The following is a 13,313-nucleotide window of genomic DNA, read 5'->3' as shown; positions in this document are numbered from 1 at the left end:
GTATTATGGATAGAGGACGCATTTTAGACAGAAGCAACGGTTTAAAACTCTAAACACATCGTAATGATGGGATTGTTTCCTTACAAACAATTGATGGACTGGAGTTGTGTGGATGATTGTTATGTTTTTATCAGCTGTTTGGACTCTCATTCTGACGGCACCCATTCATTGCAGAGGATCCACTGGTAGGCAAGTGATGCAATGCTACATTTCTTCAAATCTGATGAAGAAACAAACTCACCTACATCTTGCATGACCATACATGTGATATGTTAAGAAATATACCCTATATAAAAGATATATGTATGTGTATATACTGTATAATGTCTGCCCACACGCAGGACCTTAGCGCACCACTGATTGAAAACCCTGGAGCTGAACTTCGAACAAACAACTTAAACGACTTACTGCATCATGCTGTCATCTCTGGCAAACATTTAGTGTGAGTTTTCTATTACAAACACATAGATATCAACATCTAATGATAACAACAAATATAAATGTTGTTTATATGTAGCTCAAGTTACAAAACTAGCAATTTAAACATCATTTAGATAAGTGCTTTTCAAAGGGTGTCTCATTATGGGGCCTAATTTTGTGGATGAAATTAATTTGTTTCATGTCAAAATGCTGTTACTTACTAAAGACATTTTGTGAACTAAATATTCATCCCATGAAAGCGATATTTATTTTGCCCTGTCTGAATCACAGAGTGAATTTGGTCCAAAAAATTTAATGGCGGGGGCACACAACAGTTAACAAAACCAGGAGCTACAACATGGTGGGTGCTAGCACACATCAAGGCTATGATTCAAGGCTATGATTATTTACTTAAGATAAGGTAATGATGTAATGTCCAGGGTGAACTCTGAACCACTGCTTTAGACAAACAGCATTACCATCTTAAATCTTTATGTTAAGCTTTAGTTGTGTATAATTAGGATCTCGAATCCACCTTAAATGATCTGAGTGTCATCCTGCAGATGAAAGCGAGGATGAATGCATGGACCGATGCACGGATTGATGTGTAAATGCATGGCTGTATGGAAACAGGCTTCAGCAGGTGTGTTTTGTGCATGTCTCAGTGGTCCGTTCTTCAGCGTTCTGGTCGCTGTATTCAGGACCGTCGCTACGGACTTTACGTAAGATATTGCGTTGGGTGCAGCATCCGTCCCTCTGTACGGCCACGACGCGCACGATCTGCCTGCATACACTTAGAAAAATGCGCCAGTAGGTTTGTACGCCTCATACACCGGATAAACAAATTACATTCGATTTTCACACTTTACGGCGAACGATTGCATCGTATTTGTTCCAGCAGTTTTATGATCTGTTAACTATATATTCACCGTTATTCACCGTGTCGGCGCGCACTGACGCGCTCCGGATCTGTGAGAGACACCAAATCAACGGGGGAAAAAAATCATTAGAAGAAGATCCGTCGTGGAGAAAGGAAAAGGTACGACATGCATTTGATCTGATGCAAGATATCAAATGCTGTGAATTGCATTTGATCATAGTTCATGCTGAATGATTGACGCGCATTGATTTGATTTAATAGGCTTCCACATGGTTATGATGTGTATGATTCATTAGAAGTGGATCCGGATGATGATGGATGCATGAGAGAAGAACGGTAAGATCTTTCATTCACTGTTCGTTTTATTTCTTTAATTAGCTAAGTTTATTTATTTCGATATTTATTTATAGAAATGCATCTGACCGTTTGGAATTACGGCGATTTGGCTGTTGGCGATGTAAATGACGGCTCGGCTTGATTTGCATTTTTCTTTCTTATTATCCGTGAATTACACAGACACCCGTGTGCCATTTTGTTGCGCGTCTTCGAGGGAGCGAGCGCGCCTGTGTGTGTGTGTGTGTGTGTGTGTGTGTGTGTGTGTCAGGGCCTCACTTGTGTATTTCACACGCGTACGACGGTCTCCGTTAAGACGCCGCAGTCACTAACGCATTCAGATGCACCGATTTTCTCTCATATAAGAGCAACAGACCCACTGCGGACGCGGTCTGTCATGATGGAGATCGCCGCGTATGACGTCCTATGAAGGTTAATTAACAATCAATATAAAGGCTTATGAAATAGATGTTTAATTTGTGCATTCGACTCGGTTTTTTTGGCCTGTGGCTGGTTTTAACGAAGCCGTAGTGCAAACAGAGCGCCGCCACCCAACCGGATTCCGACACCCAGCATCTGCAAATCAATTTAGCGTTGTCATGGTTACAGTGAAGCTGCACCACCGCACCTGTGACACACACACACACACACACACACACACACACACACACACACACACACACACACACACACACACACACACACACACAAGCGAGATGCGCCTGGACAAAGATGTTAAAGCCATATTAAGAGACCATCTTATTTAGAATTCTGTATGATTTTCTTTGTGTTTTTTTTAAATAGATTTTTCCTGATGTAAGACAACGAGCGCGTTTACACGCACAATCCTACTCTGGTTTTACTTAGTAAGTGTTCTTTTATCAGCTAAAGGTTGTTTTTTTACACAGTTTTTTTTCTCTCTCATTACCTCGATCTGCATGTAAATACCCTCACCGGTGTTCTGAAAGCTTTTCAGTATGCGCATGTGTTCTGCGCATGCCTGATTATGCTTTGATGTCAAAATGGATAAAAAAAAAAAAAAACATGATAATTTCAAATCTCACGTAAATATGTTTTTTCCTGTGCCTGGGGTTTGTAGTTTTTTTTTTTTTTTTGCACAATTTTGGTCATGTAAGGTGTTTTTTGTAATTTGATAAATGTCATAAATAGTTTAAAGAAAAAAGACATATATCTGTACACCTACATTTTTGCCTATTACCCCAATTTTGCATTGCATTGCAAAATTGCAAAAAAAAAAAAAAAAAAAAAAAAAAAAACCCTTTACTTGTGTTCCCAAATTTTTATTTTTACTGTTTGCATTATAAACGAGAAAAACTGAATAATTTCAAATATCATGTAAACATGTTTTTCTTGCTTTGCCAGGATTGTTGGATGAGTTTATTTTTTTATTGTAATCAGCATATTGTGGTAGATGTAAAGATGATATTTGGCTTAGAAAAATGACCAGTACCAGGTCTCACCCTATAATAAGGGTCTAATTGCCTACTTTACATCTAGATCTAGATCTTAACTTTTTTTCTTTGTAGAATTTAATAAAAAAGTGAGTAGAATTCAGGGAAAAAAACAGCATCATTTATTTAAATATAAGCAGTATTTACTGACATTCTTGCATATTTATCGTCTGTTAGAATATGCTAAAACAACATTCTGCCTAAATGTTTATTTGTAAGGCTGTTTATACAAACAAATTCTGCTGCTATTGCATTACTGTCATCCAACATTCGTCATGGGTCATTTGATATCAGCATTATTCTGTATTTATTCATAGTAAACATCAGTGTTCAGACATGAGAGTTGTTTTCCTCTTCAGTTGTAGAACTCATATGCACAGCGGTTGCATGCACAGATTTCTTTGTAATGAATGTCTGTTTCCTAGTAACAATGTAAATGCTGTGTTATTGTATATTAGCATTTTTCTCTCTAATAATCTATTTTTATATTTACAATACCACAAATCAATGCACATTTGATAAAGAAAACTTATTTGCAAATATGAAAACCTGTAGCCTTCAACCAGTCTGAACCACTAGTTAAATAAACATTAAAACCCAAGGCCAGACCAGTCCAAATCTGGAAGTTTTTTTGCATGGACGTGAAGAAATTAATACGTTTTGTGTTACAATTATGACTACCTATACTAAAATAAGCAGAAAAAAAAATAGTGGAAATTAACTGAAATTAAATTCTACTCCGGTTGGGCTAGAGGTCACAACATTTAATTGCACAGGTCAGAGTTTTAATTTGCTGATGTACTGACCCTCACACCCTTAGCTATATGAAATACGATAAGCTGTACATATATGCAGTTTTTGACCCCTCTCGTCCTTTTTCTCTCTCGTTCCCCCTCCAGTGTATTTTCTTTCAGTAAGCAAGACCAGTGCTGACTGTGATGATTCTGAGCAGAAGACTCCCGTAGCAGCATCCAGTTCTGTTGAAGACTGTGTGGATTACACTTTGATGCCACAAGATACCTGATTCCACAAGTTAATCGTAAAAAAAGTTAATTCTCTCTCTTGTTTTGTGGATGTCATTATTGAAAATACACATTCCATTTAAGAAGTTCTGAGGGTTTTTGGCACTCACTGTTTGCCTTTTTTTTTTGTTTTAGGAAAGGGGCAGGACATGACTCAGTTGCCATGCAGGCTGCTATTGTAACAGGCTTTTTCAGCCCCTCCCCCCTCATCTGGTTGGTCCAGCTTTTGTTGTGGCCACACCTCCTTGGACCTAGATTGGCCGAAGCCAGTCCTGCCTGCCCTTCTCCCTGTAGCTGTTCCAATCAAGCCAGTCGAGTGATCTGTACCAGAAAAGGCTTAAATGAAGTTCCACAGAGTATCTCGTCCAATACTCGATACCTCAACCTCCAGGAGAACTCCATACAGGTAACCTCCCTGATACCCTAAATAGGTCTATAGGACATTTTCTCCAAGAACTGGACATAAACGCATCCTTCTATCAAAAAACTACAACTGAAATTATATAGAAACAACCATGCAGCCACCATTTAATTGTTAGAAAAAGGGACTGATTAAAATTGAAAGAAAATCAATTATGGACCAGTTTACTCCCTAAAAAGTTGCTCCAAAAGATAACCATCTCATTGGTGTGCTGATCCTAAAACTTCTAACCAATCAACCAGGGGTGATAACGCAAGAACCCAAGATATTCACTGAACTGCCATATTTGCTATTTCTATTCAAAATGGAACACAAATTTAGCCCTTGTGCTAAAGATACTTGGTCAACGAGCTCTGTTAGTTAGCACTGTAAACCAGTCATCTTCAGTCGAACACAGAGTGACAGATGGTCATGCATACGCATATACTGAAATAGCAACAAAATAACAAAGATGCACCTTTCCTGTGTATGTATACTAACACAAAGGCATTCAGCAATCTTAATCGCTCATATTGCTGCAGAACAAGCAAACCTGTAGGAGTAGTGATGCAGTAACCCAGTTCATTAATTTGTAGGCTGTTATAACTTACTATATTCTCTTCCTCTCTTTTTCTGCAGGTGATCAGGTCAGACACCTTCAAGCACCTAAATCATCTGGAAATCTTACAGTTGTCTAAGAACCAGATTCGTCAGATAGAAGTGGGAGCTTTCAATGGCCTTCCCAATCTTATCACCCTGGAGCTTTTTGACAACAGACTACCACTGGTACCATCACAGGCGTTTGAGTACCTGAGCAAGTTGCGTGAACTCTGGCTAAGGAACAACCCCATAGAGACACTCCCGGCGTACGCCTTCCACCGCGTGCCGTCCCTGCGACGGTTAGACCTTGGCGAGCTGCGCAAACTCAGTTTCATCTCAGAGGCTGCGTTCGAAGGGTTGCTGAACCTACGTTTCCTGAATCTGGGCATGTGTGGGCTTAAGGATGTACCCAACTTAACGCCTCTCGTGAGGCTAGAGGAACTGGAGCTGTCCGGAAACCAGCTGGGAGTGGTGCGTCCCGGATCTTTCCAAGGCCTGGTGTCTCTACGCAAACTGTGGCTCATGCACTCTCGGATATCTGTCCTTGAGAGGAATGCCTTCGATGACCTCAAAAACCTAGAGGAGCTCAATCTGTCCCATAATTCTCTGCATTCGCTGCCCCACGATCTCTTCACTCCACTGCAGCAGTTAGAGCGTGTCCATCTGAACCACAATCCTTGGGTTTGCAACTGCGACGTTCTGTGGTTGAGCTGGTGGCTTAAAGAAACTGTGCCTGATAACTCCACTTGTTGTGCACGTTGCCATGCCCCACCAGGTACTAAGGGCAGGTACATTGGTGACCTCGACCAGCGAGACTTCACCTGCTACGCACCTGTGATCGTGGAGCCACCCACCGACCTGAACGTGACGGAGGGAATGGCAGCCGAGCTGAAATGCCGCACTGGGACATCCATGACTTCCGTTAACTGGCTGACCCCCAATGGAACCTTGATGACCCATGGAGCATACAAGGTCCGGATCTCGGTCCTTCATGATGGAACCCTGAATTTCACCAACGTGACCATGCAAGACACCGGGCCCTACACCTGTATGGTCACCAATTCTGCTGGCAACACCACAGCAACTGCTGTGTTGAACGTCTCTGCACCTGACTCAGGCAATGGCTACAGCTACTTCACAACTGTTACCGTTGAGACTGTAGAGACTGGGCAAGATGGCCACGGTTCGGCACGGCAGTTTGTCAATGAAACGTTTATTAGTTTTCCAGGCCCAACGGCTGCATCTGCATCAGTGGGTCCCACTGGCTCGATGCTGTCCTCCTTGTCGCCTCGAGCCACGCGTGCACCCGATCGCCCGTTCACGGTCTCCATCACGGACGTCGCCAACTTGTCGGGTCTTGAGGATGTAATGAAGACGACCAAGATTATCATCGGCTGCTTTGTGGCCATCACCTTCATGGCGGCAGTGATGTTGGTCGTCTTCTACAAGCTTCGCAAGCAGCACCAACTCCACAAACATCACGGCCCGGCTCGCGCCATCGAGATAATCAACGTCGAGGATGAGATCGGATCTGCCGGTGGAGCTAGCGGCATCACGGGAGGGAGCACCGTCCACATGGGAGCAGGATCTGGTGGAGGAAGTGGGCAGAGTCAGAGAAATCATGATCCTGAGATCATGACCCTGCCAAGCGTTGGGCAAGCAGACCACCTGAACCACTACTACAAACCGCACCACTTTAACAACAACGTGCTAGGCTTGAACATGCCCTCTGGAATGCTCAACAACAAACCCAACCCTTCCTCCCAAAACCAGGCTTCGACCATGAAAATGGGGACTTCCGGTGATCCCTCCAACCCTAGCTCGACCTCACCTCCCCTGCCAATTCGCATCCCAATGGCGATGACCATCCATGGAACTCTGAAAGGTCTTAGTCACGTTCCCAACATGCAGACTGAGCCACTGTTGCTATCGAATGGCTCCAAGGAGAGCGTTCAGGAGACCCAGATCTGATTACCCTCGCATACACGTGCACACGCAGGAAGGGAAGTAGACTGACTTTTAAGGCAGTGTGACTGTCGAGTCTCTGCGGTCTTTGACTTTTGGAACTCCATCCCTTTCCAACAGATTATATGGAATATTCCGTTCGATGGAGAGAGAGACAGGCTTTTACTAATGAAGTGGACAAGGCACTGTTGAGTACATACGTGCCAAAGCAAGCCTCTTTTTTGCAGTTCTTATGAGTTGTGTCCGCATATAAAAAAAAAAAAAAATAGTCTATATTGAAGTAGTGTAATTACTTAAGTGTTGGTTTACCACAGTCCAGCGACACCGAGTACACACACCGATGTACAGCAGCTAACGGACCTGTATAAAAGCATACACACATTTACACTTCCCAGAGGTTGACATCATTATACATTGTACTCACCTCGGTAGGTAGTGTACCTGTGTGTGTGTGTGTGTGTGTGTGTGTGTGTGTGTGTGTGTGTGTGTGTGTGTGTGTGTGTGTGTGTGTGTGTGTGTGTGTGTGTGTGCGCGTGTGTATGTGTGTGAGTGTGTGTGTGAGTGAGTGTGTGTGTAAAGGACAGTATTACCTGAGACTAATTCAGAAATAAAGACTTAAACTGCTGTGATCCAGAACACATGCTCATGTTCACTCTGCGTCATGATGACTTTCTGAATCTTGCACAAGTAAGGATCAGTTCATAAGCTCAGAACTCTAACGACACCAGTTTCAGGGTGACATACACTTTCATCATACCTAGAGGAGAGGGCAGAGAGAAGAAGCCTTTCCATGTGAACAATAAGAGTACTTGGCTGCTGTCCTCAGCAAAGGTACCACAGTACCTGCCGCAGTAGTGCAAACTCTTTGTGCATATCTGCGTTCGAAGAGATCTTGAGTGTCATATGTTTGTCTTTTCGCCTGAATTGAAGAGTAAAAGTGTGTAAGGGCTATTTTACTGGCATTTGATGTGTGCAGAACGTCTCTGGACTTAAAGTCAACATGAAACGCAACATTTAACTACTGTAGTATGAAACAGGATATTCAATGGACGCAGGGTGGGACTTGACTCTATTCTTCAGGAATTGATTGGATCGTGAAAAGCAGGCATACCGGAACGGAGTCAGGAGGGATTTGAGACGCTAGCCGAACCGGAAAGTCATTTCAGAGGTGGAGCAGGTTACATTTTGATAAAAGATTCTGAAGATATTTTTTTTTTACTTGGCATAACGTGCACAGATGACTCGTGCACAGTAAGAAATGTGCGTTAACGTAAACAGCGTCCATTTTGAGTTCATGTTGACTTTAAAATAAGCTGTATTAAAGCTTTGAAATATACTGGGATACGCAGCACAGGGGATTTCGCCGACATTAAAAATTTTAGATTTTTAACAGAGAGAGAATGAAAGACATTGTGAAAATGTCCAGATTTTTCTGATGAAAGATTTTGCAATATGACATGTAATCTAATGTAAAGATTTTCAAGTATACTGTTTATAGACCAAATCGCTGGGTTTGGGAATCAGGGTTCAGGGAATGGGAATAATACCGCTCTTGAGCCGCTTCAAATTTAACGTTAGTCAACCATTTGAGGAAAAACTTGTCTGCCTCACTTTCAGAGAGTATTTTCTTTGAAGAGATTCGTGGACTGACAGGTCCTTCGTGGGAGCCATGCGACAACTGCTGACTACATAAAGCGTTCTATTCATCCTTGAATGGTCTTGAAGAAGTTGTATAATAACAATGTGCAATGTGCCATTATTGGATTAAGTACAGTATACGTGTATTATTGTAACTGCTGCATTAAACTTTACTCGGTTTTTAATTTACAAATTCATTATCTTTTATCAGATTGTTGGTGTTAAAAATTGATTCATCCCTTTTCAAATGCTGGGAAAATTCTTAAATCAAACCGGGCAATTGTTTTCTGCTTTCATTTGATCACGTTTGATTAAGGACACAAGTGCTATACATAGTTTTTCCATTATATCCCACCAGTCCTTCAGATGTCTCCGCTGCTAGTCTTCATAATGGAATTATAGGGCGAACTATATTTTTTTTCTGCTGCTTTCATTGCTTTCCTATATTTCTCCCTACAGTATGAAAGCTGATTGTGAGTTTGTTGAATATCCAGTGGAGTTGCTTAGCAAACAACATAAACACGCTTAGCAGGAAATGCTCTTAAAAGCTTATTGTAGCACCTGACCCTCATCTGCTGATGCAGAACATAAGAACATAATAACTACATCATCAAAAAATAAAAAAAATAGTTAATTAAAGTAAGGAAAGCATTCTCCGTGCCTCGCTTTGTGTCCTCGACACCAGAAAAGACTGAAACGCGCATATCTTGAGGTGTACATATTTGCATTGACCTCGGATCGAATATTTGAACATTTAGGCTATTTAACGTTAGCAAATTGAATGATTTTGTCAAAACACATCCGTATAATTTTAAATGCAGTCCTAACGCTTCATGAACAACCGGTTTCTACAAACAAGTCTCAGTTTGCTACATGAGTAAGATTCTTATTCTAGAGTATTTTATTGCACATGAAACTGAGTGCAGTCGGTTCATTTTCCTGAAAGAGACTGTCTGAAGTTTTTTGTAAATGCATATGTACCTGATCATTTTGGAGATTTTTTTTTATAAGTACACCAGCATATAGCAAACATCCACTAAAAGCCACAAATGGAGTCTTTGCTTGAGTCCAGACTTGCATTTTGAGCCTTTCCATACCTCTTTTTTTATTATACAAGCAAACTTGTGAAACGTTAAATGTCCAAATGCTTACCTGCCCAAGATCATGAGGCAGTGAATCAGTACATCAACGTTCAGATGTGTGTCATCCCGTAGCAGGTTGTTCTCATCTATGCATCCTCTCTGTGGCCAGCAAAAACACATTACCCCTTATGGCTACTGAGAGACAATTCAGCTAAACCTTTCCCCATTTTCGGAAGCTGCTCTAAGCTGATTTCACTGGCTGTGAGATGAAGACACTGGGGCTGAGACCCGTGTTGAAGCTGTTTCTGAATCAGCACAGAAAGATTGTATTAGGAGTATTAAATGAAGCGGTGTCATCACTGTAGACTCTTAATGTGGTGGCTCTCTCGATCACCTTCTCACACTGACCATGTGTTCATCTATTGCCATGTATATAATCTAAAGATGTAAATATTCTCTATTTTTTGACTTGCCATTAGCAGAACATGTGTTCTTCAGGATTTGAAACAGAACAAAGCTTTTTGGAAACTGTCTGCATTTCTCTTTCCCTCTATTCATGTGTGAATCTCATGAAGAAGGGCCATATTTCACCACACAAGCATCTAATGAACAGAACTGTATTTTGCATATAGAAAAAGAATCCTTGTATTTGGACAATTAAGATTTTTTTTTTTGTTTGTTTGTTTTTTTTGTGACATTTCATTTTATGATAATCAAGGTAATTTTACCACTAGTGCAGTATGGATATTTTATTTGTAATTTTCAAATTGTATTGTAGATTCTCATTACTGTGTATAATACAGGAAAGTAATATAATTTTTAATATGTAAATTTGCATAAAAAACAGTGTGTACATCAAACAGTAACATTATATTACACTTTTTTTTTTTGCAATTTTGAGAATGATTTTCTTTTGTTGCAGTTTTTTTTTTTCTGATGAAATGTCACATTGCTAAAAAAAAAGAAGCTCAAAATAGGCTGAATAATAAAATTTTGTGGTGTAATTTCACCAGTTTTTAGCCATTTTTTTTGAGATTCACTCGTATGTTTCTCTGTATCTCTATCTTTAGGACAACACACTCCTCAAAAAAAATAAAAAAAATAAAAATAAAGTTCATCTTTTTGCATTAAGAAAAAAATATTCAATTACAGTACCGCTGATATCAGCTCTGTTCCAATTAGATCTGTTCTTCATCTGTTTACCTATTTATTTGTACTGAGTATTTTGAGTTCATTTGCTTTCTTTTCTCAGTTGATGCTGTGTGGTTTGGTTGTGGAGAGCTAGTTGATTGGTCAGCAGTTCCAGGTCAAAGGTTGTGGCAAATGCTTAATTGTGCGTGTGAGCCTCTGCACTATGCTATTCGCTACACAGATGCTCTTTATCAATAAAACATGGACATTTTTGGCTTTAGAACTCTGACTACGTGTCTTTATGTTCGCCTTTTTTATAAAGGTGTTGTAAATAAGATATTTTTGAAGTGTAAAAGATTCTGTGGCCTGTGCAGTTTTTTCATAGCCAATCAGTAACACTGTCTGCATGTGACACGTGTCTGTAGAAGGCGGGGTTTTGGAAAGGGGGTGTGGTCTAATTTAGCAATGGTCTTTTGGAAGTTTGGAAAATGGTAAAATTGCTTACAGCACTGTTGATATTCAATCTATCTGTCTGCAGAAGGATTAAATTAGTGGTACTCAAATGTTTAATAGCTAGATTATATGTCGGACACTGAGCTCAATTATTTATCATACAAGTAAAAATAAGCCCTTAAAAATCAACATTGATTTTTTTTTTTATATAAAAAACCTGCCTGAATAAGAAAATACTTTGCTATCCTAACTGTGCATGTTTATAGTGAGCATTTTATTATTTGCAAACAACTAATGTTCTCATGACCTTGTGCAAACCCAGCATTTGGGAACCCACATCAAGCTGTTTTGATTTTCACTCACTAACATAATGTACAGTCAGTCGCTCATTACAGCATAACACACCTGACAGGCTGATGTGGTCTTGTTTGTGATAATGACCGGATGAATGTACATCATCCCACTTATTGCAAAGCTACTAAAAGAAGTAAATAAATCTATATACAAAATCAGAAAACAAGTATGACCTGTAATGTATGGAATATATGACATACAGTATATTACAGGTCAAAAGTTTGGGATAGTTACGATTTATTTAATAAAAGAAGTCTCTTACACTCACCAAGGCTCCAGTTATTTAATCAAAAATACAAGAAAAATTGTGAAATATTTTTACAATTTGAAATAACTGTTTGCTTTGTGAATATATTGTCACATATTTTATTCCTGTGATAAATTTTCAGCATCATTACTCCAGTCTTCAGTGTCACATGATCTTCAGAAATCATTCTAATATGCTGATTTGCTGCTCAAGAAACATTTCTGATTATTATCAGTGCTGAAAAGAGTTGTGCTGCACAATATTTTTGTGGAAACTGATACATTTTATTTTTCAGGATTATTTGATCAATATAAGATTTTTTTTTTTAAACGGAATCTTTTGTAACAATATAAATGTCTTTACTGTCATGTTTGATCAATTTAATGCATCCTTATTGTTAACTATTTTATTGTTATTTATTTTATTAAATCTTACCTACCCCAAACTTTTAAGTGTTTCACCGTTTCCACAAAAATATTGGGCAGCACGAGTGTTTTAAACACTGATAATAATCAGGAATGTTTCTTGAGCAGCAAATCATCATATTACAATGATTTCTGAAGATCATGTGACACTGAAGACTGGAGTAATGATGCTGAAAATACAGCTTTGGTCACAGGAATAAATTACATTTTAACATATATTCACATAGAACAGAGTTATTTTAAATTGCAATAATATTACAGCTTTTACTGTATTTCTAATCAAACAAATGCAGCTGAGGTGAGCAGAAGAGGCTTTTCAGAATCACTAAAGATCAGCGTGTAGCCACTGAATATTCCTGAAAACTGTATGTGGGAAATCTTGGTTTGGTTGCGGCCTCACCTAAACGCCACACACTTCCTGCATACACTCCCTGTTCTGGTTGCAGCGTTTCCATAGCAACTGTGAAATGTGGGAAACCCTCTGTCCTTCAGAGAGGAGTGAGTGAGGGGGAGCTGCTAATCAAGCGATGTAGAACAACAACATATAGCTCTTTCTCTCTTAAAAAACATTCATCAACAACACCGGTCGCTGACTGACTGACTGTATGCCTTACTGTATTTTTCCACTTTCTCGTGTCCCACTGACAGACAGACAGACACGTTCGGCTGTGTCTCTTTACCATCTGTAGTGACTGCGTACTGTTTCCAGAGCTCTGAAGGTTCAGGTCACTGTCTTTATGTTGGCTTGTTATATTTGATATATATGGGATAGTTATCGGCAGTTGTTGTTAATCAGATTCGAGCATCTGTGAGCATTGAACGTCTGCATCAGTAGCGAGGCCTCTGTTTCCATGACAACCAGGGTCTGAAAATAGCCCCCTCTCTCTCTTT

General features: G+C 39.9%; 1 protein-coding gene across 4 annotated transcripts; it reads left to right on the top strand.

The window, feature by feature from the left end:
• The first annotated feature begins 882 nt into the window (after positions 1-882).
• LOC109088576 (leucine-rich repeat-containing protein 4B-like) lies at positions 883-7,725 on the top strand. Of its 4 annotated transcripts, XM_042752290.1 has the most exons (6): positions 883-1,459; positions 1,562-1,636; positions 2,438-2,499; positions 4,005-4,144; positions 4,263-4,533; positions 5,167-7,725. In XM_042752290.1, the coding sequence occupies exons 5-6, from the start codon at positions 4,291-4,293 to the stop codon at positions 7,096-7,098; spliced, it is 2,175 nt and encodes a 724-aa protein (XP_042608224.1). In that variant the 5' UTR covers positions 883-1,459; positions 1,562-1,636; positions 2,438-2,499; positions 4,005-4,144; positions 4,263-4,290; the 3' UTR covers positions 7,099-7,725. The 4 variants fall into 4 exon arrangements, with proteins under 4 accessions (XP_042608224.1, XP_042608225.1, XP_018958289.1 ...); XM_042752291.1 differs by lacking the exon at positions 2,438-2,499 and having other exon boundaries at positions 4,005-4,137; XM_019102744.2 differs by lacking the exon at positions 2,438-2,499.
• The last annotated feature ends 5,588 nt before the right edge of the window (positions 7,726-13,313 follow it).

The sequence above is a fragment of the Cyprinus carpio genome, chromosome B24 (genome assembly GCF_018340385.1).
Source record: "Cyprinus carpio isolate SPL01 chromosome B24, ASM1834038v1, whole genome shotgun sequence".
Lineage (NCBI taxonomy): Eukaryota > Metazoa > Chordata > Actinopteri > Cypriniformes > Cyprinidae > Cyprinus > Cyprinus carpio.
The sequence above is the reverse complement of the archived record's forward strand: the minus strand, read 5'-3'. Positions and strand labels throughout refer to the sequence as shown.

Coding starts and splice junctions, on each gene's coding strand:
- LOC109088576 (XM_042752291.1), top strand. CDS start 4,291: ATGCAGGCTGCTATTGTAACAGGCTTTTTCAGCCCCTCCCCCCTCATC. Junction 4,534..5,166: donor TCCAGGAGAACTCCATACAG/GTAACCTCCCTG, acceptor CTTTTTCTGCAG/GTGATCAGGTCAGACACCTT.